At 34.0% G+C, this 25,407-nt stretch overlaps 1 protein-coding gene across 1 annotated transcript; it reads right to left on the bottom strand.

The window, feature by feature from the left end:
• Positions 1–11,001: 11,001 nt before the first annotated feature.
• On the bottom strand, positions 11,002–24,894 carry SULT1B1 (sulfotransferase family 1B member 1). The gene is made up of 7 exons (XM_059924066.1): positions 24,747–24,894; positions 24,340–24,468; positions 20,574–20,671; positions 18,682–18,808; positions 17,946–18,040; positions 15,848–16,028; positions 11,002–11,114 (listed from the first exon to the last, which is right to left on the bottom strand). The coding sequence occupies exons 1-7, from the start codon at positions 24,892–24,894 to the stop codon at positions 11,002–11,004; spliced, it is 891 nt and encodes a 296-aa protein (XP_059780049.1).
• Positions 24,895–25,407: the final 513 nt, after the last annotated feature.

Raw genomic sequence — 25,407 nt, 5'->3', positions numbered from 1 at the left:
GGCAGTTACTTGAAAAACAAGAATAGTTAATCTTCGTCATGTGGAAATAGCAATAGATAACACAGCCATTAAATCACCTTTGGTGTTCATAAAAAAATGCATAATCTGGGGCTCTGTCTAGGCTATCTTATCAAAATCTCCAGGGAGAACCCCAAGAACCTGACTTTCTTTACAAATGTTTCCAATAAGCTCAGGAATTTTGGTACTCATACTACTAGGAGCAGAAGAAGGGAGGAGATAAAGAGGATACAAGTTGCAAGGAAATATTTTGTTCTTTCTGGTCCTCTTTCTCATACTCAAAGTTGCACAGGAATCTTCTCCGTAAGATTTATGACAGCTTGTTCTCTTCCTCCCTGAATAGGAAAAAAACAGGACAGAGCACAGTCAGACCCTATCTTATGAATAAGCTGCATTACAAAAACTATTAGTCATTTATTTAGACTCTATGTGTTTTACGTGGGACATTCCTTCCTAATTATATCACTCGAAATGCACATTAACCTAGATGAGCTTGAACAAAGCTATTGCATCTTTATTTAAATAATAAACAAGTACCAATTATGACATAGTTTATAGAGGAAAAACATTCACAAATCTAACCTTCCTAGGTTTGCAGGCAGTGTCCCTTCAACAGTAGGACTCTGAGACTGGATGGAGCTTGGAACCTTTGTATGGTCAGCTTGGACACCATTATCTAATTATGTTTATGAGAATGTTTTGAGAGGTAATCAAATATGTAATATCTGAAGGAGATTATTTATATGTAATTTTATGTAGTGTCATATAGTGATTAAGAATGACATTTTGGAGTCAAGCAGACATAGCTTTGAATTTTAGTTCAAAGTTTCAGTTTCCTTACCTTCAAATGAGTGTACTAATACTTCTACAAGATTGTCTGACATTTAATAAATGTATCCACTGTTATACTTAAAATAGATAACCAACAAGGACCTACTGTATAGCACAGGGAACTCTACTCAATATTCTGTAATAACCTATATGGGAAAAGAATTTGAAAAAGAATAGATACATGTATATGTATAACTGACTCACTTTGCTGTACACCTGAAACTAACTCAACATTGTTAATCAACTATACACCAATGTAAAATAAATTTTTTTTAATGAAAAGAAATAAATGATCAATAAAAATGGCAATACAATATAACAATAATTATGATTCCTGTCTAGTGGATTATTGTTGGAGACATCAGTGTGAATTCATGTGTTACTTAATATCGCTAAGATAGCAACCTATAGAAATATTTATAAATATATGTGTATCCACAGGTTAGTATACAAACATATAACTCCTTGTTCTGTTAGCTGAGAGGGCTTAGGAACAATGACAACACAGTAGCAATAAACATACATAGCACCCAAATCTTGATTTCTATTAACATTCTCAAAAAAGGGAAGCAGAGCTCCTTGGAGAAATGGCTGATTCTACAACTAGGACACAGAATATACAACATGGGTCTGAAGCATTTTGTAGGGCCAGAAATTAATAAAGTGCTCAAAACAAATAAGCAAATAAAAACAACTCTACAATAAGGGGGTATGTCAAAGGGATTCAGAAGTGCACTGAAAGAGCTCCCAATGGAAGAACTGGAACAATTTGAGCAAGAAAATACAGTATTACTGACTTATAACCAAAAGTATAATATAAATATCTATGAGCCCTTACTGGTTAAATAAATCATTAAATAAATAAATGGTTGAGAATTTAAAAATCTCCCACACAGAGTAATCCTAATTTCTGTAGATACTACATCTTTCAGGAGATGAAGCATTATTTCCTGCTTATTACGTATGAGCTGCAGACTGATTTTCTTCCAAAGTGTACAATATGGAAAGGGAGAAAAAAAAAGAGTAACTTTGCAGTGGAGAAACCTGATAAATACTACTTCAACCAGGTGAGCAAGGTGAACATCAACACTGATAGGTCATATAGTTAGTATGGTGAGAATGGTACCTTAACTCTACAGTCTTTTTCCCCCAAAACATTACCTTAGTATAATCATGAGAAAAATATCACATAAATATCAAATGAGGGACATTCTAAAAAATAGTTGAGTACTCCTCAAAACTGTCAAGATCATCAAAAACACGGGAAGTCTGAGAAGATTTTGACACTTAAGAGGAACCTAAGAACACAGTGATTAAATGTAATGTGATGCCCTGAATAGGATCAGAAATAGGCACAGAAAAACAACATTAGAGAATAACCAAGTAAATCTAAATAATGTTTGGGTTTTAGTTAATAGCAATGTATCAATATTTGTTCATTTATCATGATAAGTATGTCATATTAATGTAAGATATTAATTATAGAGGAAACTGAGTGTGAGGTATCCAGGTGTGAGGTTCTCTGTACTACCTTTGCAATAATTCTGTAAATCTAAAATTGTTCTAAATGAAAAGTTAAAAAAAAGAAAAGCACAACTATTGTATTTGAAATTAGAGAGGGGAGGCCAAATGCACATCACTCCATTGTTGCATCCCCAGTCCCTTGGCCTCTTTGCAGACTCTGGGGATTCCATGGAATATGATCCATAAACTTCTGGACTTAACTGCTAATTAGACTAGAAGATGAAAATAGAAGTCTAACTGAGGTCTAGTAAATGAAAAATCTAGCCATTTCTCTTTTTCTTTAAGGTCCGTCCCTCTATTACATAATAAAATTAATTTAGTATGGTCTTCTCTTTAGAGAGTTTAATGCTGACAAATACACCATCCTTAGAACTGCAAATCACTTGATACTTTTTTCAATGTACCTAAACATTTTGAGGTTTAAGCAATTACCTTATAATTCTATAAATTCTGGAAAGGAGAAGCTGTGATAATGAGGATGCTTGCGAATACTGTAGACTTCTACCATTTGTCTGAATTTACTTGACTGTTCTTCATTGCTCTTTTTTTTTTTTTTTAAACCTGAACTAACCAAGCCTTTATATACATATATATTGAAGAATAGTTGATTTACAATGTTGTGTTAGTTTCTGGTGTACAGCAAAGTGATTCAGATATATATATATATATGTATATATATATATTCTTTTTCATATTCTTTTCCATTTTGGTTTATTACAGGATATTGGATATAATTCCCTGGCTATACAATAAGACCTTATTGTTCATCTATTTTATATATAGTAGTTTTTATCTACTAATCTTCAGTGTTTTGAAACAATAAAATACTAATAAAAATAAATCTGATTTAATTGTATGACAATATGGACTGACATTACCAATAAATTTAAATGGCAGATTTAATATGGTAATTATGAATCCCAAAGTTTTAAAGAAAATTTATTTCAAGTGTGTGGAAAAGAATATATATATGTACATATATGAATCACTTTGCTGTACACCTGAAACTAACATAATGCTGTAAATCAACTATATTTCAATGAAGAAATTTTTTAATGTTTTTAAAATTTAAAAAATTAAAAAATAAAGTGTACAACAACAAAAACATTTTATCAAAAATGTTGAATTGGGAACAGTATACATCAATTCCCAATACTTTCTTTTCCCAATTTTTTCTATGTTTTTCAGGTTAAATAATTTGCCTTTAAGTGAAAATGTAGCAGAACTAATTAAAAATTGTATGATAAGTCTTGGTAAAGTCATTTTAGCACCCTTATTAGAATTGAGACAAAGCATGATTCTATTTACTGGGTAGAAAATCCTTTTGAACATCAGATGACTTTCAATTCTTTGCTTTTAGCAAATAACAAAGAAGGAGTGTCTAATAGAGTTGTCATCCAATATATCTTTAACATTTTTATGATTTTGATGATTTTTGATGTGTGAGTTTTGTCAGAACTAATTTAGAGAATTGAATGACATTGGGGGAAAAATTCCTATCATCTTATTTACTTATTCACAGTAATTTTTCAACACTTATAGCAATACAAAATTGAACAAGGGTAGAATTGATGCTGAATTCTATATGATTTTATCAGTGTGTAATCATATCTGGACTTAATAGCTAATTGAATCAAGAGGAGATGAAGATGTTGTAGTAGGAGGATGTGGAATTCATCTCCCCCCATGAACACATCAAAAATACATCTACATGTGGAATAATTCTCACTGAAAACTAACTGGGGACTGGCAAAAAGACTATTTCACAACCAAGGTTGTAAGAAAGGTCCGTATGGAATCAAGTAGGAAGGGAAGAGAAGTGATATGGTCAGGACCTATGCCTCTGGGAGAAGATTCATAAAAAAAGGGAGATTACATGGATGGAGACCCTGCCTAGAAGTGAGTGGTTTGAGCCACAGATTGGATGCCCCAGCCGTGAGGCCCAGCACTGGGAAGACAAGTCCCCTAGGTTGGTTGAAACGCTGGTGGGACTAACAGGAGGACTGTGGGAAGCCTGGACTCCACTCATGAGGAGTATGCACACACTTGCTTATTCCCCAAATGGGGAAGAGAAGGCAGACTGAAACTTCATAAGTCACTGGCCAGTTTCCTGTGACCACACTGGTGCACACCACAGCCTGAGCTGAGCCACCACTTTGGCCCTACTTACTTGCAATGCAGCTCTACACTGGTGTAAGGAGCGCTACAGCCCATGCCCCAACCCACACCTAACACTTTAACTGCCCCCACTTGTTCTGTGGTGCAGCTCCACACCAGGACAAAAGTGGGAGTGGCCGAGTGGAGAGCTCAGCTGTGAAAGGCAAAGGTGATACTGAAAAATACATAAGTTATCTAGAAGATAAAATAATGGAAATCACCCAATCAGAACAGGAAAAATTTTTTTAAAAATTTTAAAATGAGAGTAGCTTAAGGGATTGCTGGGAAAATATTAAGTATACCAAAATTTGCATTATAAGGGTCCCAAAAGGAGAAGAGAGAGAGAGAAGAAAGTCAAAAATGTATTTGATGAAATCATGGCTAAAAATTTCCCAAGCTTAAAGAAAGAAACAGATATCCAGGTACAGGAAGCACAGAGGGTCCCAAACAAGATGAATGCAAACTGACTTATACCAAGAAATATCATAATTAAAATGGCAAAAGTTAAGGATAAAGAGAGAATTCAAAGGCAGCAAGAGAAAAACAAAAAGTCATATAAGAGAGAATGCCCATAATGTTATCAGCTGATTTTTCTGCAGAAACCTTGCAGGCCAGAAGGGAGTGGCATGATATAGTCAAAGTGCTGAAAAGGAAAAACATGCAACCTAGGATAGTCTACCCAGAAAGATTATCATTTAGAATTGAAGTAGAGATAAAGAAATTTTTAGACAAGCAAAAACTAAAGGAGCTCATCAATACTAAACCTATCCTAAAAGAAATGTTAAAAGGTCTTCTCTAAGTGAAAAAGAATAGGCTATGGCAAGAAGTGTCTATAGGAAAGGAAAAATCCCATTTTTATTTATTAATAAAGGTAAATATAGTTTATTTATTAGTAAAGGTAAATATATAGTAAAGGCTGAGGATCAACCACTTAAGTAAGCTAGAACAATGATTAAAAGACTAAAAATTGTAAAAATCAAGTATAACTAAATAATCAATAAAGGGATAAACACTAAGTCTTTTGATTGGAGAACTTAGTCCATTGACATTTCAAGTGACTACATAAAGATGTAAAATAAGACATTTAAAAAAGTGGGGGGAGGGGAGTAAAAAATATAGATCTTTTAGAATGTGTCTGAACTTAAATGACTACCAGTTTAAAATAAGTAGATACAGTTTTAGGTCTACATATAGGAAGCCCATAGTAACCACAAATAAAAAAACTACAACAGACACACAAAAACTAGAGAGAAAGGAACACAAGCATACCACTAAAGAAAATCATCAAACCACAAGGAAAGAAAGAAGAAAAGAACAGAGAAGCATGACAAAAACAACCACAAAACAGGTAACAGAATAGCAATGAGGACATACCTAGCAATAATCACTTTAAATGTCAATGGACTAAATGCTCCAATAAAAAGACATGGTGTGGGTGATTAGATTAAAAAAACAAGACCATTCAGTGTGCTGCCTACAAAAGATTCACTTCAGGGCCAAAGACATACACAGACTAAAACTGAGGGCATGGAAAAAGATATTTCATGCAAACAGAAATGACAAGAAAGTGGGGGTAGCAATACTCATATCAGACAAAATAGACTTTAACACCAAGTCTATAATAAAAGACAAAGAATGGCATTATATAATGATAAAGGTACCAATACAAGAAGAGGATATAACACTCTAACATATATGCACTAAATACAGAAGCACTTAAATATATAAAGCATATATTAACGGACATAAAGGGAGAAAATAGCAATAACACAATAATCATAGCAGACTTTAACACCTAATTTACACCAATGGACAGATCATCCATACAGAAAATCAATAAGGAAACAGTGGTCTTAAATGACACATTAAACCAGTTGTACTTAATAGGTATCTACAGGACATTTCATCTGAAAACAGCAGAATAAACATTCTTTTCAAATGAACATGAAACATTTTCCAGGATAGATCACATGGTAGGCCACAAAACAAGTCTCAACAGACTTAAGAGGATACAAAGTATATCAAGCAATTTTTCTGACCACAATGGTATAAAACTAGAAATCAATTACAGGAAGAAAAATGGAAAAGCACAAACATGTGGAGACTAAACAATATGATACTATAAACCAAATGGGTCAATGAAGAAATGGAAAAAGAAATCAGAAAATACCTCAAGACAAATGAGAATTGAAACAAAACTTTGAAAATCAGAGCAAGAGTAGTTCCAAGTGAGAAGTTTATAGTGATACAGGTCTACCTAAAGAAAAAAAAATCTAATCAACCATCTAAAGGAATTAAAAAAAAAGAAGAACAAACAGACCCCTAAGTGAGCAGAAGGAAGAAAATATAAAGATAAAATAGAGACCACAAAAACAAAATAGAATAGGTCAATGAAACCAAGAGATTTTCTTTGAAAAGATAACAAAATTAATATACCTTTTGCCAAGTTAATCAAGAAAATAAGAGGACCCAACTGAACAAAATAAGAAATGAAAGAGGAGAAATAACAACTGATATCACAGAGATACAATAAATCACAAGAGAATATAATGAACAGTTATATGCCAACAAATTGGACAACCTCCGAAGAATGGAGAAATTTCTAGAAACATACAATCTTCCAAGACTTAATCAGGAAGAAATAGACAATCTGAAACAGACTGATCGCTAGTAGTGAAATTACATTAGTAATTAAAAAAATACTCCCAGGAAATGAAAGTGCAGGGCCAGAAGACTTCACAGCGGGAATGCTGCCAAACGTAAAAAAGAGCTAATCCCTATCCTTCTCAAACTATTTCAAAAAATTGAAGAGAATGGAACTCTTTCAGATACATTATACGAGGCCACCATTACCCTGATACCTAAACCAGACAAAGACAATAACAAAAAATGAAAATTACAGACCAATATCTCTGATGAATATAAATGCAAAAATCCTCAACAAAATGTTAGCAAATCAAATTTAACAATATATAAAAAGGATCATACACCATGATCAAATGGGATTTATTCCAGGGATGCAAGGTTGGTTCAATATTTTCAAATCAATGTGATACATCACATTCACATGATGATCTCAATAAATGCAGAAAGACATTTGACAGAATTTAACACCTATTCAACACCTATTTGATGAGGTAAAAACTCTCATCAAAGTTGGTATAGAGGAATTAATAAAGGCTATTTAATTTATGTCAAACCCACACTTAACATCATACTCAATGGTAAAAAGCTAAAATCTTTTCCTCTAAAATCAGGAACAAGATAAGGATGCCCACTCTAGCATCCTTGTTCTATTAACATAGTATTAGAAGCCCTAGCCAGAGCAATAAAACATGAAAAGTAAAATGAATCCAAATTGGAAGGTAAGAAGTAAAACTGTCATTATTTTCAGATGACAAGATGCTGTGCATAGAAAACTCTAAAGTCTCCACGAAAAAACAATTAGAAGTAATAAATGAATTCAGTAAAGTTGCAGGATACAAGATTAATATAAAGAAATATGTTGCTTTTCTATATGCTAATAATAAACTTTCAGAAAGAGAAAGCAATAAAACAATACTGTTTAAATAGCTCATCAAAAATATAAACTTAAACAAGTAGGTGAAAGACCTAAATGCTGAAACTATGAAACATTGATGAAGGAGATTGAAGATGATGCAAAAAAATAGAAAGATAGCCTGTGTTTTTGGATTGGAAGAATTAGTATTCTTAAAATGTCCATACTATGCACAGCAATCTAGAGATTTAATGTAATCCCTAAGAAAACACTCATGACATTTTTCACAGAACTAGAAGAAATAATCCTAAAATATACATGGAACCACAAAAAACCCTGAATTGCCAAAGCAATCTTGAGAAAAAAAGGACAAAGCTGGAAGTATCATGTTTCCTGATTTCAGACTACACTACAAAGCTACAATAATCTAAACAGCATGATATTGGCACAAAATCAGACACATAGATAAATGGAACAGAATAAAGAGCTCAGAAATAAACCCAGACACTTATGGTCAATTAATCTGTGGCAAAGGAGGCAAGTGGAGAAAAGGCAGTCTCTTCAATAAGAGATGCTGGGAAAACTGGACAATTATGTGTAACAAAGTCAAATTAGAACATTTTCTAACACCTTATACAAAAATAAAATAAAAATGGATTAAAGACCTAAATGTAAGACCTGAAACCATAAATCTCCTAGAAGAGAACATAGGTAGAACACTGTTTGACAGAAATCATAGCAATATTTTGTTTTTGGTTCTGTCTCCTAAGGAAAAAGAAACAAAAGTAAAAATAAATAAATGGGACCTAACTAAACTTAAAACATTTTGCACAGCAAAGGAAACCATAGAGAAAATGAAAAGACAACCTACTGGGAGAATGGGAGAAAATATTTGCAAATTATATGATTAATAACAGGTTAATATCCAAAATATACAAACAGCTCATACAACTCGATATCAAAAAAACAACTCAATCAAAAAATGGCAGAAGACCTGAATAGACATTTTTACAAAAAGATATACAGACCACCAACAGGTACATGAAAAAAATGCTCAGCATTGCTAATTATCAGAGAGACGCAAATCAAAACCACAAGAAGACATTATCTCACACTTGTCAGAAAGGCTGTCATTTAAAAGACAAGAAATAACAAGTTTTGGCATGGATGTGGAGAAAAGGGAACCTTAGTACACTGTTGGTGGGAAAATAAATTGGCACAGGCACTATGGAAAACATTATGGAGGTTCCTCAAAAAACTAAAGATAGAATGACCATATGATTCAGCAATTCCACTGCTGGGTATAAATACAAAGAAAACAAAAACACTAATTTGAAAGATTCATTCACTCCAATGTCCATAGCAGCATTATTTTCAATAGGTGAGATATGGATGCAACCTAAGTATCCATCAACTGATGAATGTATAAAGAAGATGATGAATGGATAAATATGCACAGAGAATATTACTGAGTCATAGGCAGAATGAAATTCTGACATTTGCAATAATGTAAATATACTTAGAGGCTATTATGCTTAGCGAAATGAGTTGGACAGAGAAAGACACATACTCTACCTTATCCCTTATGAGTGGAATCTAAAAAATAAAACAAATGAATATAACATAACAGAAACAGATTCAGAGATATAGAGAACAAATTAGTGGTTACCAGTGGGAAGAGGGAAGTAGGGAGGGGCAAAATAGTGGTATGTGATTAAACTATGCAAACTACTATGTGTAAAATAAATAAGCAATGAGTATATATTGTACAGCACAGAGAAATATAGTCTTTATTTTGTAATAACTTTGTAGTACAGTCTATAAAAAATTGACTCATTATGTTGTACACCTGAAGCTAATATAATATTGTAAAACAACTATGCTTCAATTAAAAATAAAAGAATGCTAATGTGTCTCATTAAATGAGACATTTCCTGTAAAATTTACCTTAAAACTTACGAACATTTACTTAAAGACTTATGTTTCAAAGAAACATCTATCAAAGAGACCAGCAGATAGACCTAAGTGTGGAAAAGTAGGTAGAAAGGACATTGGGTCTGGAGGGTGTAGTGGAGATTCAGGCTAGAGAATCTCTTGTAGGCACCAGATTGGGAAAGTTTTAGTGGTAGATGTGATTATATCTGGGGTATTGAAAGTGGTATTAAGGGATACACATCTGTTCAGACACAAGATGAAGAAACCAAAGTTCCCAAATGGTAACCATATCATGGCAATAAGAAATTCTCAAGAATTCAGAAGAAGCTGTTGAATTTTGGAAGGACTCTCCATAGGAAACAGGTTCCAGCCCTCAGCCCAGACTCTCAGACCAGAGCTCCTGTTCCCAGGGGAGAGCCTTAGGGAGACTAATGATGATCTTTCACCTTTAGAGACTCGAAAATTACATACTCAGAAATTAGAAATTTGGATAAACAGAAATTAGGTATGGAAATAACATTTCCAAAATCTGAACCATACTATCTAGGACATGAACCGTATAATTCCAAGAGAGACACTACAAGATGAGCTATGACTCAGGGAACAACATGAAACCCAGAAGACAGCAATGGAAGAGAGCATCCTGGGTCAAGTTTTTAGGAAAGGGAAATTGGGGCAGAGCTATGAAACATAGTGTCAGTGTTAAAGCAGCATTTCTTGGGCTAGGTTAGTAGGGAGTAGAACTTCATTTTAAACCACAATGTATGGAGATTGAGTAGGAAACTTTCTCTCTTGTCAGTGCTAGTCTAGGAAAAGGCAGGAATAGCCTACAAAAAGATAACAGTTTGTCCTAATTTTAGGGAATTTAGAAGCTCGGTGAGTGGGGACTTGATTAACAACACTGAAAAATCAAAGTTTTAAAAGCACATTTTTTTCCCTTTATAAAACCATTCGATTGCCCAAATCAAGTCATAACTGCCCCTGTTTCAACGAACTGCAGGTCAGACTTCTCTCTTCAGATTCTCAGTTTAGGCTCTTTAAATCTCTGTGCGGAAATGAAGTTCAGTTTCAGACATTTCCTTCTTATAAATGGCATCAAATTTCTCATTTTGGGCGACAGTGAAGTAATGCTTCCAGTCACCTACAATCCCTAAAAATTACAAATAAGAAAACATATGAATGAATAAAATATTTTCATTATGAAGGAAAAGCTAATGTATACCAAAAGAAAACATTGAAACAGTTTAAAGGAAGACTTTCCTTGTATTAGAATACTTTAAAAGGTCATTTATTTTTTTTATTGGTTAATTACTCCCATCTATAATTAAACAGACTCTGGCTTTTATTTATTTATTTATTTTAGCATCTTTATTGGAGTATAATTGTTTTACAATGGTGTGTTACTTTCTGCTTTATAACAAAGTGAATCAGCTATACATAAACATTTATCCCCATATCTCCTCCCTCTTGCATCTCCCTCCCACCCTCCCTATCCCACCCCTCCAGGTGGTCACACAGCACCAAGCTGATCTCCCTGTGCTATGCGGCTGCTTCCCACTAGCTATTGATTTTACATTTGGTAGTATATATATGCAACGCTACTCTCTCACTTTGTCCCAGCTTACCCTTCCCTCTGCCCATGTCCTCAAGTCCATTCTCTAGTAGGTCTGCGTCTTTATATTCCCATCCTGCCACTAGGTTCTTCATGACCTTTTTTTTTTTTTTTTTTTGGTTCCATATATATGTGTTGGCATACAGTATTTGTTTTCCTCTTTCTGACTTACTTCACTTGTATGACAGACTCTAGGTCCACCCACCTCACTACAAAAAACTCAATTTTGTTTCTTTTTATGGCTGAGTAATATTCCATTCTATATGTGTGCCACATCTTCTTTATCCATTCATCCGTCGATGGACACTTAGGTTGCTTCCATGTTCTGGCTACTGTAAATAGAACTGCAATGAGCATTGTGGTACATGACTCTTTTTGAATTATGGTTTTCTCAGGGTATATGCCCAGTAGTGGGATTGCTGGGTTGTATGGTAGTTCTATTTTTAGTTTTTTAAGGAACCTCCATACTGTTCTCCATAGTGGCTGTATCAATTTACATTCCCACCAACAGTGCAAGAGGGTTCCCTTTTCTCCACACCCTCTCCAGCATTTATTGTTTGTAGATTTTTTGGTGATGGCCATTCTGACTGGTGTGAGGTGATACCTCATTGTAGTTTTGGTTTGCATTTCTCTAATGATTAATGATGTTGAGCATCCTTTCATGTGTTTGTTGGCAATCTGTATACATTCTTTGGAGAAATGTCTCTTTAGTTCTTCTGCACATTTTTGGATTGGGTTGTTTGTTTTTTTGATATTGAGCTGCTTGTAAATTTTGGAGATTAATCCTTTGTCAGTTGCTTTGTTTGCAAATATTTTCTCCCATTCTGAGTGTTGTCTTTTGGTCTTGTTTATGGTTTCCTTTGCTGTGCAAAAGCTTTTAAGTTTCATTAGGTCCCATTTGTTTATTTTTGTTTTTATTTCTATTTCTCTAGAAGGTGGGTCAAAAAGGATCTTGCTGTGATTTATGTCATAGAGTGTCCTGCCTATGTTTTCCTCTAACAGTTTTACAGTGTCTGGCCTTACATTTAGGTCTTTAATCCATTTTGAGTTTATTTTTGTGTATGGTGTTAGGAAGTGTTCTAATGTCATTCGTTTACATGTAGCTGTCCAGTTTCCCAGCACCTCTTATTGAAGAGGCTGTCTTTTCTCCATTGTATATTCTTGCCTCCTTTATCAAAAATAAGGTGTGGAGTCTAGCTTTTAAAAATACATTATAAGAAGGGTTAATTTTCTTGTCTAAATTTATGGGCTGTACAATAGTTTCCTAAAAGAGATTCTTTTAGTGTTTCTAATTGTCCTAGGTCATGGGGTTACCACTGGTCACTGGATCAATGATCAGGGAGTATTCCATTTCATGAGTTACTTTTGGAAACTGTACAAAGGACTGGTCATGAGCACAATCAAACCATGAAACAGAAAGCTGATAAGTATCATTTCACAAAAAAAAAAAATGAGGATGTTATGATATTTGGATGATATTTGTGTTTCCTGAATTCACTAGACATATCTTATTTTAATTTTAGAGGAGAAGAATAGCATTAAAATCAAACACATAAAATCCCTGAACCATTTTTACAAAAGTGGAACTGTTGGGATATAAATTTACATTTAATCTTTTATACTGGTTACTTAAAAATATATATTTGAAAAATTAATAATTTTTTAATGTACTGCCAATGTGTTTGGAGGAAAACATTAATTTTGCCAATTTATTTGATATTAAATATAATCGTATTGAATTTCAAGCCTTATTAACCCATGATTGCTTCATGAAGATTTAAAACCCTTTTAATGAAAACATCCCCATAGACAAGGTTGTTTCCCTGGTTATTTTACTTTATTCTGTTTTCACCAAATGATAATAGTTCTTTGGAATGTATGTGAGGGTAGTGCATATCTGGGATAGTACACCTCTAAAGATGCCACTGAAAAGAGAAAGTGCAGATTTAAACAATAGTCATATATAAAGTATTCTAATAATCTTCTATTTTGAGTATAAATACTATATACACAAACACATTTGCTTCACAAGAGTGAGGGAAGTATAAAAATTTTTTTGATAAAATAAATTCTTGCCAAATCCCAGGGTTTTTTGTTTTGTTGCTGTTTGGGACATAGGCATAAACATTGGACATTATCTATCCTCTCCCTAACATCGTTACTATTGTGTGACTAAATTTTGACCTTGATTTATCCAGCATGGACTCCTTCAAGACTGAAGGCCAAACTATGCCTGGCCCTTTGTTCATTCTTCACTTTTGAGCCCTTTTCAATATTCATTACATGAATGCCTCTTGTATTACATTATGAGCTTCTTGAAGCAGATGTACATGTCATTTATATTCTAGAGAATATGAGCTGCATATAGGTGTTCATGAAGAGCTTTTCATAAGTATTAACTAATGAATAAAGGGTATTCTTTAAGTGTTATTGAATGCATGAACAAATAAATGAATAGATGAAACGAACTATTAGATAAGAACATATTAGACTAATATGACTTGCTACTTTTGTGTATATCATTTTGGTCAGAAAAAATATAGTAAATGCTTATATATCTTTTACCAAAATCCTCCCCCAAAACTTGTGCTATAGGTGTTATTCCTTTCTTCATTTTGTCAGTGATGTAATCGAAACTTTGGCAGATTTATTAATATATGCAAAGTCAAAGGTTCAGGGAGTGGCATAGCCTTGATAAATCCCAGAGCAATCTGACCACAAAGGTTATGTTCTTCACTACTCCCAAAGGGGTTGTAAAGACTGTCTCTCTTATATACACTTTTCCTTTGAAGTTGGCGAAAGCATGGAATCCAGATACTGAGCTTATCTCATTTATCCTTATACCCTAATGAGATATCATTGGATCGTATCAATTTTCATATGACTGGGGATAAAACTCTCCTGGAAGTTACATTCAATGATCTGGCATAATGAAAATTTGCCTTGTTTAATTAAAGAGGTTTTTTGTCTCTGTTTCTTCTACAAGAAAAACATGTGTGTGTGTTGTGTGTGTGCTGTGCATGTATCAGTCTTCTTTGTTCAAACTTGTAATGCACCATTTACAATGAAAAATTTGCCTTGCCCTCTTATACCACAGCTTATTTTTTAAGTGCAGTGTTTTTGAAAATTAAAACATAATTTAGTGTTTTTAGTATAGGACTACACTAAGGTACAGAGAAAACTGTGTTAGAAATATCTGTAATCATATAACTCTTTCAAAATTTGCCTTGCCCTCTTATACCACAGCTTATTTTTTAAGTGCAGTGTTTTTTTTAAGTGCAGTGTTTTTGAAAATTAAAACATAATTTAGTGTTTTTAGTATAGGACTACACTAAGGTACAGAGAAAACTGTGTTAGAAATATCTGTAATCATATAACTCTTTCAAAATCAATTAACTCTTTCAAAACAGGTTTTGATCCACATGTTCATATGCACAATATATTCCTAGGGTTGTTTTTACTTCCTGGCACACCAACTGAAATTTTATCTTTTTTCTCTCCAACCCAGTAAAGGACATTGAAAAGAAAGGTGGCAAGACTAGGTGGATAACTTCTCAAATGTAAGTTAATAATTTGTTAAATGCATTATTTTTATCATTAATAACACATTTTTAACACAAGCCATATACAATAAACCATAATATACAGTATTTGCCTTAATGGAAATAGAGCTGTATTTTGACAGTGAATGCCATATTTCTCTAGTGTCATCTTTTTAACTTAATTTTAGATTCCATGTTTTCCTATAATTCAGACAGTATTTTTAGGGAGCAAAAACTTCCCATATGGTAAAAAAATGTCGTTACTCTTGGTGAATCCTTCTTAACAAAATGACCACTGCTTTCTAAATGATAAGGGGTCTTTAAAGAAGATGGTACTGTATTGAGTGACATTAGTTTATTACTGGGGAGAAGAAGGAGGACTATGCCAATTTAAACAAAGATTTAAGATTTAGTAATAAAAAATTTGGAATGACTCACATCAGAATTGACAAAACACTCCCTTTTAGCAGGGTAGTAAATAGAAGGAGAAATATGTATCAAGTACTCAGGGTACTTTAATAACGTGTTTACATGCATTATTTCCTTTAATAATTTCTAATCTAATTCAGCAACTTTTGTGGTAGGTATTTTTAGTGTCCTTATTTTACAGATGAAGAAATTGACATCAAAACTGGCTAAGTAACTTGGTAGAGATTACAAAGCTAATCCTCACTTCAGAGTAATTCATAAGAAACCAAAAAGGAAAATTAAACTCAGCAAAATATTAACCTTTGCGCATAAAAGAGGATTTACTGTGATCCATCACTGTACTTGGTAGATGTGTATAATTCACCAGAGGGTTGTCCTTCATCATTTCAAAGGAGGTATGATGGATTATCTTATCCAAGATCTCATCATTCAGGTTCTTCTCTAGAAATCTAACAATCTTCTTGATTTCTTTCCTTGGATTCTATCAGTGGGTAAAGAGACATATCCAAGAAAATGGTAAACAATAATTCATTAACATAATGTGAAAAAAATCATAAAAATGAAAAAATCAATAATTTATGTTTAGTAAAAGTAGAATGGAAATTGTTTGTTCTAAATCTTATATTTTTAGTTTTCATTCAAAATACAATAAGAATAAATCTTGGCCTAAATATTAACAGTATTTAGAGAAAAAGATTATAGCAACGATTTTAAGCTCAATTTGTAATCAGATTTGAAATGTGAATGTTTTAGGGACCCAGTATCTTTATTCCTTCTGCCTTTATTTTTCTGTTCTTCATCAAAATTGCTTTCTTATTCTTAATAATAATATTTAAAAACAAAAATAATAAATTCAGGGAAAACTTCAGGTATTTTTTTAAAGTGTAAATACTGATGAAATCTTGCTTGGATGTAAATTATTAAAAATAAACTCCAATGAAGTTGCAAAGATATCAAGACCTAAATTATTCATTGGCCTTTGAGAATAAGAAGAAAAAAATCTGAGAAAGAAATCATTTTTTCAGATTCTAATGACATAAACTTAATATTTATAGCTTTTTAGGAAGCTAAGTTAAAATCTACATAGATATATCTAGAAAGATTTTGAGGGGGTAACATCTAAGCTGAGTTTAGAAAGATGAGTCAGAGTTTACCAAGATGCAGTCTCCTGAGCGATTGGAGAGTGAATTCCCAGCAGAGAAAATAGTTAAAATTCTTGGAAGTATAGGTTCTCACAGTGTGTTCAAGGGAGAAAAAAAGCAAAGTGGTTGCAGTTAGAGCTGAGTTGTTTATAGGAGTGGGAGAGGCTATGAATCAAGAAAGATGAATTGGGGTAAAATTGAGAACATCCTTGGATGTCCTGCTGAAGGATTTGGACTGTATCTATTATGTAGTAGGGAAGAAACAGCATTTAATAATATGTCTTATTAACTCTCTGTGTGTTTATGTGTGTGTGTGTGTGTGTGTGTGTGTGTGTGGTGAATGTATGTGCTTGTGTATTTTTTTTTTTTTGCAATCTCAGTTTGTTGTCTTTTTTTTTTAACATCTTTATTGGAGTATAATTGCTTTACAATAGTGTGTTAGTTTCTGCTGTATAACAAAGTGAATCAGCTATATGTATACATATATCTCCATATCCCCTCCCTCTTGCATCTCCTTCCCACCCTCCCTATCCCACCCCTGGTCACAAAGCACCGAGCTGATGTAAAGGAGAAGGACACATTTGAAAGATATAATAGTTAGAGCATGTGAAACAATGGGATATTCAGGATATAGTGGAACCATATCAGCTACATGAAAGCCAGTGAGGACAATTTACTTTCAAGCTTTGAACACTGAATGAACAACCAAACATCATTAACCAAAAGAGAGAATAAAGGAAAAGGATTACCTGTTGGATCGAGAGAAGCAAGATGAGTTTAGTTTTGAACATGTTAAATTTGAGGGTTGTTTTAATAAAAACATGGGTTTGAATTCAGGGTAGAAGTTAAAATGGAGTTTTTGGTGGGTCATTAGCACATAAATAGTTTTGGCAACAGTGGGCTTGGACATGACCATCAAACTATAGCAAAGAGTTCAAAAAGAAAAATGACTAAGTGATAGAGATTCACAGGAAAACCATGACAGTGTGATAACCAATTAAATGTAGGAGAGAAGTTCGAAAAGAAAAGGTGCTCAAAAGAAACACAATGGTTAAAAAGGATAAGAGGATAAAAATGTCATTGATTTCAGTTAGCGTCATTAATGATCTTAGCAAGATTTGGGTAAGCAGGCATGGAAAATAGGCAAAGCAATCATGTCATTTTGGACTCCATAGATTAAGTTGAAAAAATATAATAATCCTTTTACCCCAAGATGTAGCTGAAGAATTATCTAGAATGCATTTCTACCATTTTACCTCTTTCATATCTTCATAGAATAAGAAAAGTATTGGGTGTTCTTCCTTTTTCTTCCACCAGCTTTTAACATGATTAAACCAGGAGCCAAAGGCCACTAAAACCAGAGAAAAAGTCTATTTCCATAAGCATTCATCAAATCAAAGATTTGTTTGTGAACAATAAGTCAAAGTGGACAAACATTTTGTGGAATTTAGTACTCAAGGGAACTGAGGCTGTAAAGCCAATTTAAACAGTTATATACCATCAGCCATTTATGGATGTACAAACAATCAGATTTTTAAAAATATTAAGTACAAAAGACGCATTTCAAATGAAAATACATTGACCTCTAATAGGTTATACTTAGCCTCACACAGAAGAAAACTATTCTTTTATGAAGTACTCAATCAATTATTTACCTAAGTACTATAAATATATCTGTAACAGATTTAACTAATGATTTGGGCAAGTTAAACAACTTCTATTCTGAGCAGGAACTGAGAATGGGTTTTTAGCAACTGAAAAGAGATTCAAGAATATTTTCATTAAGCCAATGTTTAATACCAGGTTTATATATTGAATGTCATAGTAAAATATTAGATGTATTTGATTTAATCTTTAAATGGTATTTGAATGTACTTGCTACTGATTTGGAAAAATAAGTATTTTGAAAGGAAAATTCATACTTGTAATGGTTAATATTATTTTTTAAATTAATTTTTAAATGACATTAATTTTTAGCCAAGGCCATCCTACCATTTCCAGTCAAGAATTTCTCTAGATATTCTCCCCAGGTTCCCGGAAGAGGTTGTAAATTATTCATTAAGTCAAAATGGTAAAATGAGACTGCAACATCCTTGGCATTTCGAGCCAGATAAATCATCTGCAGGGTGAGGATGAAAAAAATCAAATACATGATATTTTATTTAAGAAAAAAAGTAACATATAGTAAGCATGTAAACCAACAGATTTGAAATCCATGAAATTACAAACAGGAAAATATTAAGAAAATTAATGAAACAAAAAGCTGGATCTTTCAAAAAAATCAACAAAATTGATAAACATCTAAAAAGACTGACAAAATAAATAGAGAAGACACAAATTACTAGTATCAATAAAAAACAGGGGATATCACAACAAATCTTGCAGCTATTAAAAGAAAAATAAGAGTGTGAAAAGATACCAAACATCTTACTTCATCAGGGAAATGCAAATTAAAACAACGAGACACAACTCCATACTTTTTAGAATGGCCAAAACCTAGAACAGTGACAACACTAAATCCTGGTGAGGGTGTGGCACAACAGGAACTCTCACTCATTGCTGGTGGGGATGCAAAATGGTACTGCTACTTCGTAAGACACTTGTTTCTTTCAAAACAAAATATACTTTTACCATATGATCCAGAAATTGCATTACTAGGTATTTACCCAAAGGAGTTGAAAAGTAGAGTTCACACAAAAACCTGCAAATGGATGTTTATACCAGCTTTGTTCATAATTGCCAAAATTTGGAAACAACCATAATGTCCTTCAGTAGGTTACTGGATAAATAAACTCTGGTACCTCCAGTCAATAGACTATTATTCATTACTAACAAGAAATGAGCTATCAAGCCATGAAAAGGCATGGAAGAATATTAAAGGCATATTACTAAGTGAAAGAATACAATCTGAAAAGGCTACATAAGTATGATTCTAACAATATGACATACTGGAAAAGGCAAAACTATGGAGGCAATAAGAAGATCAGTGGTTGCCAGGGTTGGGGGGAGGAAAGGAATAGGTGGAGCACAGAGGATTTATAGGCAGTGAAACCGCACTGCATGGTACTATAATGGTATATACATGTCGTCATACATTTGTCCAAACCCATGGAATGTACAACACCAATAGTGAACCGTAAGGTAAATTATGGACTTTGGGAGATAATGATGTGTCCATGTAGGTTCATCAATTGTAACAAATGTATCGCTCCGGTGAGAGGTCAGAGATATTGATGATGGAGAGTCTATGCATATGTGGGAGAAAGGGATATATGCAAAACCTCTTTAACTTCCTCTCAATTTTCTGTCAAAATAAATTTGCTTTAAAAATAGATAAGATTGTTGTAAAAAAAAAAAAAGCCTGTTAAAAGAAAGAATAAGATGGGAATATTACTAACAACATTTCATTACAAAATTCAACAACTTAGAATTCCTCACATATCACAAACTAGCAAAAGTCAGATAGACAATCTGAATAGCTTCACAATTATTGGGGAAAAAAAAATGAGTTTTAAATTTAAAAGTTTCCCCAAAGCAAATATCCAGGCTCAAATGTCTCACTGAAGAATTTTACCAAACTATTAAATAAGAATTGATATCCTTATGCTGAGTTTTCAGAGAAGGCCAGACTATATAAGACAGCTGGGAAATAATAGTAGCAATATTGTGCTGAGATAAGGGTTTTGTTGCTGCATAACTTTGGAAAACTTGAGCTTGTAAGTTTAGGCTAAAACGTATTCTTTTAATCGAAACACTTTTTTTAATGTAGCTCACTTCTCATGGTAACAGATAAACAAAACATTTGAGCAATTACTTTACTTACTATGTGAGCGAAAAAGGGTTAAAAGTTACATTAAAAAATTTACTTGCGGTTTAGAGCATACCTTGCAGTTGTTTTCCCAGAAAGACTTAGGAATGAGATCAATTGGTAGATGTGTCTTCACAAGCCGGGGTGATGGATTCTTCTCTAATTGTTCTATACCTGGGGAAATTTAGTTTGGTTATGGAGATACTAGAGTCTCCAAGGAGCCTGCATTTCTGGATTTTCTTAACCAACTTTTCAAAATATTTTTGACCACTATATAATGCTGCTAAATTTTGAACCAATCTCAAGCATCATTTATCTGGATTCTAAGAGCCAATATTTTCTAATAGTTAAGAGCTTAGGTTCTGCGGTTAGCCTCTTTGGGTTCAAATCCTAACTTTATCACTTAATCATCATGAAACATCTGAAAGTATCCCAGAGTCTCTAGGCTTCACTTTATCCATCTCCAAAATGACAAGTAATAATACCAACCTTAGCAATTTGGAGTTTTATCATGCCTTTGCATTATTACAAGTAATTACAAAAATGTTTCCTGTATGTCAGAGATACTGATAACTGGTAATTCACATATTGGCTATTGTTATGCAGCAGCTATTGTAGTATAGATGATATCTTTGTAGAGCATCACCTGTTGTACCTGCATTTTCATTATTTCCTTTATGTGTCATATATATATATATACTATGCATATAAAAAATGAAATTTTTGTGCAATTTTTAGGTGCTGGCTGAAGTTTCTAAAGACATACAACTAATAAGTAATAGAACTTAGTTTTAAATTAAGTCTTTGGTTAAGGGTTATATGAACTTCCTTGTGACAGAAAGTATCCATTTATTTTCTACGTGAAGAGCTAGGAAGAGCCCAGGGGCCTAGATCAATCTATAAGTGACTCGGCCAGTCTGAGGGCACTTTTGGGGTAAAGGCACACTCGGACAATTTCTGACATAGACCAGGAAGAGCTGGACTAACCCTTAATTTATGATTTTTTAATGGACTCAGTGGCCTTTATCACTTCCCAGATTTATCTGTTAATGATGCCATCCCATATAGAGTCGTCAGTCCCTAAAATCTCAATTATTCTTGCCTCCTCCTTCAGGTTTCACATCCAGTCAATCTTAAAGTCCTGTACATTTTTTCACAATATTACTTACACCCAGTCTAACCTCTAGATTACCTGTTAATCCTATGTATATCATCTTCCCATATTTTGCATACAAAGGCACACCTGCCCCAAATTGTATGACTCACTCATTCAAAGCAATCCTATGCTTCAGTTGTTCACAAAACTAACTACATATGTTAAAAAGCCACTCAGTTTCTAATAAATCATCCTTTTTAAATGTTCTATACAGCACATATTTTGTCTCACAGTTTATGCTTATTTATTTCTTTGTTGTCAGTTCCCATGCCTCTTCTCATCTTCATTCCCAAACACACACTGGAATGGAGATTCCATAAGAGCAGAAGAGTAACTTGTTATGTTCACCAGTGAATATTCTGTAGAGAATAGTTCATAGCACATGGCGGTATCAAGAAGAACCACTTAATATCAATGCAGATAGGGTTGACAGACTTAGGAAATAAAGATGCAAGAATCCCAGTTAAATTTGAACCTCACATAAACAACAGATACCTGTAAGTATCTCCCCTGCAATATTTGAAATATACTAAATAAAAGAGGTATCTATCTGATTTTCAAATTTAATTGGGTATCCTGGATTTTATCTGGAACTATTAGTTATACACCTGTAAAATTCCACCAGCTAATTCATTATGTTTCTACTGACCTGGTAGCTGCAGCCACTTTATCCAGTATTTAGAAATGAGAAATCATAATCTTCCACAACTCACTCTGCCTCAATGTCCATGACATGAAATTTTATGTCTGTCTCTTTTATAAAGTTTTCACTATCTGTTCTTCCTCTTCCATCTCTTAACTTCACTGAAAGATTTCTCAACCTCTTCTGTCTTGTGATTGTTTTGCCATGTGAGGTCCTTTAAATGAACCATTTACATACTTAAATGTGAATGTTGGGAATATGTAATGACATCGCAAGTATGCACATTCAGGTTGCAGAGGAAATCTGAGTGTCAGTTTACTCTCCTTTACCTGCTGAGCCTCACCTACTCACACTCTGGCGATGCTACACTGCCTCACGCCCCACCCCCAACCTCCGTCTCTCACCAGTAATCTCTGACTCCCCTGTCCCTGATTACTTTGATTCTATCACTTTTTCATTTCATACTTTTCTATGGTTCTGGAGTCTTAACTCACTCGGTACTCATTTTGGTTGCTTGTCCCAGAGTAATCCTTTAGTTTCAAGCTTTAGCATTTGCTCTCTGACTTCAGGCAACCACACAGAGGGAATGATACCCTCTCAGCTGGTCCTTCTCTGCCTGTGGAAGTAACTAGCTCCAGTAGGGGAGAGAATTTGAATTCTGCTGTTTACATTGATAGACATTCACCACCATACTACTGTCTTTTTATCCCAGGTTTCTAGCAGCATGAAAGCTAGCCCTCATTTTTTGAACCCTTCTCACTTACTTACATGATACCCTACTCTGCTGATTCTCTCTTAGCTCACTGAGTATTTCTTAAGAATTACAAGCCCTGCATGATCTGTCCCTGTCTAGTCTCCAGTTGTTTTGCTTCTCAATTTTCCGTTCTTTCATTGTTGTTGTTGGTGGTGGTGGTGGTTGATTTTTTAGTCCCTGGACTACACCTAGGTCTTTTCTGCATCTAGGCCCCCACACCTAATGCTTCATCTTCCTGAAATATGCTTTCTCCAGCATTGCGCAAAGCTTTAGGTCTCCATTCAGAGCTGATATCCCTAACTACCCAATCTAAAGTAAAGTCTCCTGATGTTCCCTTTCGTAGAGCCCTGTTCTCTGGATATGTTAGGCTAACAATATTCATATATTGCTAGTTTCTTTACTTATTTAATGTCACAATGTTGTTGTAAGCTCCTTGGAGATAGGACATCTAATTTACTGATCTTTTTTTTTTCAATAGATTTAATTAATTAATTTATTTATTTATTTATTGGCTGCGTTGGGTCTTCCGTTGCTGTGCGCAGGCTTTCTCTAGTTGCTGCGAGCAGGGGCTACTCTTCGTTGCAGTGTGAGGGCTTCTCATTGCGGTGGCTTCTCTTGTTGCAGAGCATAGGCTCTAGGCGTGCAGGCTTCAGTAGTTGTGGCTCATGGGCTCTAGAGCGCAGGCTCAGTAGCTGTGGCACTCAGGCTTAGTTGCTCTGCGGCATGTGGGATTTTCCTGGGCCAGGGCTCAAACCCGTGTCCCCTGCATTGGCAGGCAGATTCTTAACCACTGCACCACCAGGGAAGCCCCTACTGATCATTTTTTAACTAGTCCGTAGCACAGTGCGTAGCTCTTTAGAAGCACTCAGTAAATATTTGTGCAATGAAAAATGAATTGTATTAATAATAAATTTTATATTTTATGAGGCATCAGTACTTATTTATTTAATTACAGTGATGTTCTAAATTAAGAAATTACTGTTCTAATCTGCCAAATTTTATACAACAAAATTCAGTAAAAGATAAGAAACATTTTTTTTTATCAATGAGATTTTTAGTTGTTTTCTATAACAAAATTCTTTTACCTTCGATTAGCATACCCAGATGTGCATGCAATGGAATAAACTACAGTTTCTCTGTATGCCTTGCTTATTGTACTGCTTGCAAAACTTCCATTTTATGTTACCAAATATACTCCATTTTCCTTGAATGGACATCACAAATACAGTATTTAATATGTGATGTAAATACTACTACAAAATTATAATTCCTGGGTGATTTAAAATTACCTGAAGTTCTTAGTCCAAGAAGAGCCATTTCCAACATTGGAACTTTCACAGTTATAACATCTCGCTTACAGTTTTCAACATCTCCATCATTTAGAACCATGTCCAAAATTTCACTAATCCAAGTGGTACCTGTGGCAAAAGACATTTTTATAACCTTCACCTGAATCTGGGGGGAAAAAATCCCAGTTGGAAGCCTGCCATCTTAATATATTATCTTAGAAAATTAATTCTGCAGAGTTTCCCTTTCTATGCCCCAAATGTCCATTTTAATATACTCAAAGTAGATGGCTAGACTGACTTTTAGGAATACTAACTTTATTTAGGATGTTAACGATTTTGTAGAGAAGCTGATTTTCAGGAAACAAAAGCTGAAGTCAGACCTGCGTTTGTCAGGCCACAAAACTCACCTGATTTGGGGTAAGTGGCTATCACGATGTCATCTGGCCTGCTTTGGAACTGTTCAATCTTCTCCCAGTTGTTTGCAAAAGCATAGGTGATGGGACAGCCATGGACTAGCTTCAGATTTTTTCTCAGGACATCTTTTTGGGAAGTCATCTTTGCTCCAGACTGTAAAAATACTTAATAGAATACTTAATAATAATCAAATCATGGAGAAAAAAGAGGATAAAAATAAGAAACTGAGTAACTAATGTTATTAAGACACTGCAACTTGACAGTAAAATTGGCCTTTAACACACTGAGCACAAGAGATCTAAATACAAAGGGCATTTTTATGGGTGTACAGCTGTAGATTGCAAGAGCAGCAGCTGGCTCAGTGACAAGCAGATCAAAGGTCTTTAATGGAAGCTTTGGAAAGAAATAGAACTGCACATTTTACTTTGAATTAAAAATCCCACTTCACAGAAATATGCTAAAAAATATCTGGACCTAAGGCAAAATAAATCTATCAGTCATTGTTATACTCCAGTTGTACCTCATTTTTTCTCACAGGAAACCTGTTGTGTTTCTCACCTTGCTTCTTCTGAATATAATGAATTTGTTTTCTCTGTCTGCTTCTAAGATCCTCTTTTTTTATCACTGGTTTTGAGCAACTAAATTATGATGTGC

This window comes from Balaenoptera ricei, chromosome 5 (assembly GCF_028023285.1).
Source record: "Balaenoptera ricei isolate mBalRic1 chromosome 5, mBalRic1.hap2, whole genome shotgun sequence".
Lineage (NCBI taxonomy): Eukaryota > Metazoa > Chordata > Mammalia > Artiodactyla > Balaenopteridae > Balaenoptera > Balaenoptera ricei.
This window is presented reverse-complemented; position numbering and strand designations above follow the sequence as displayed.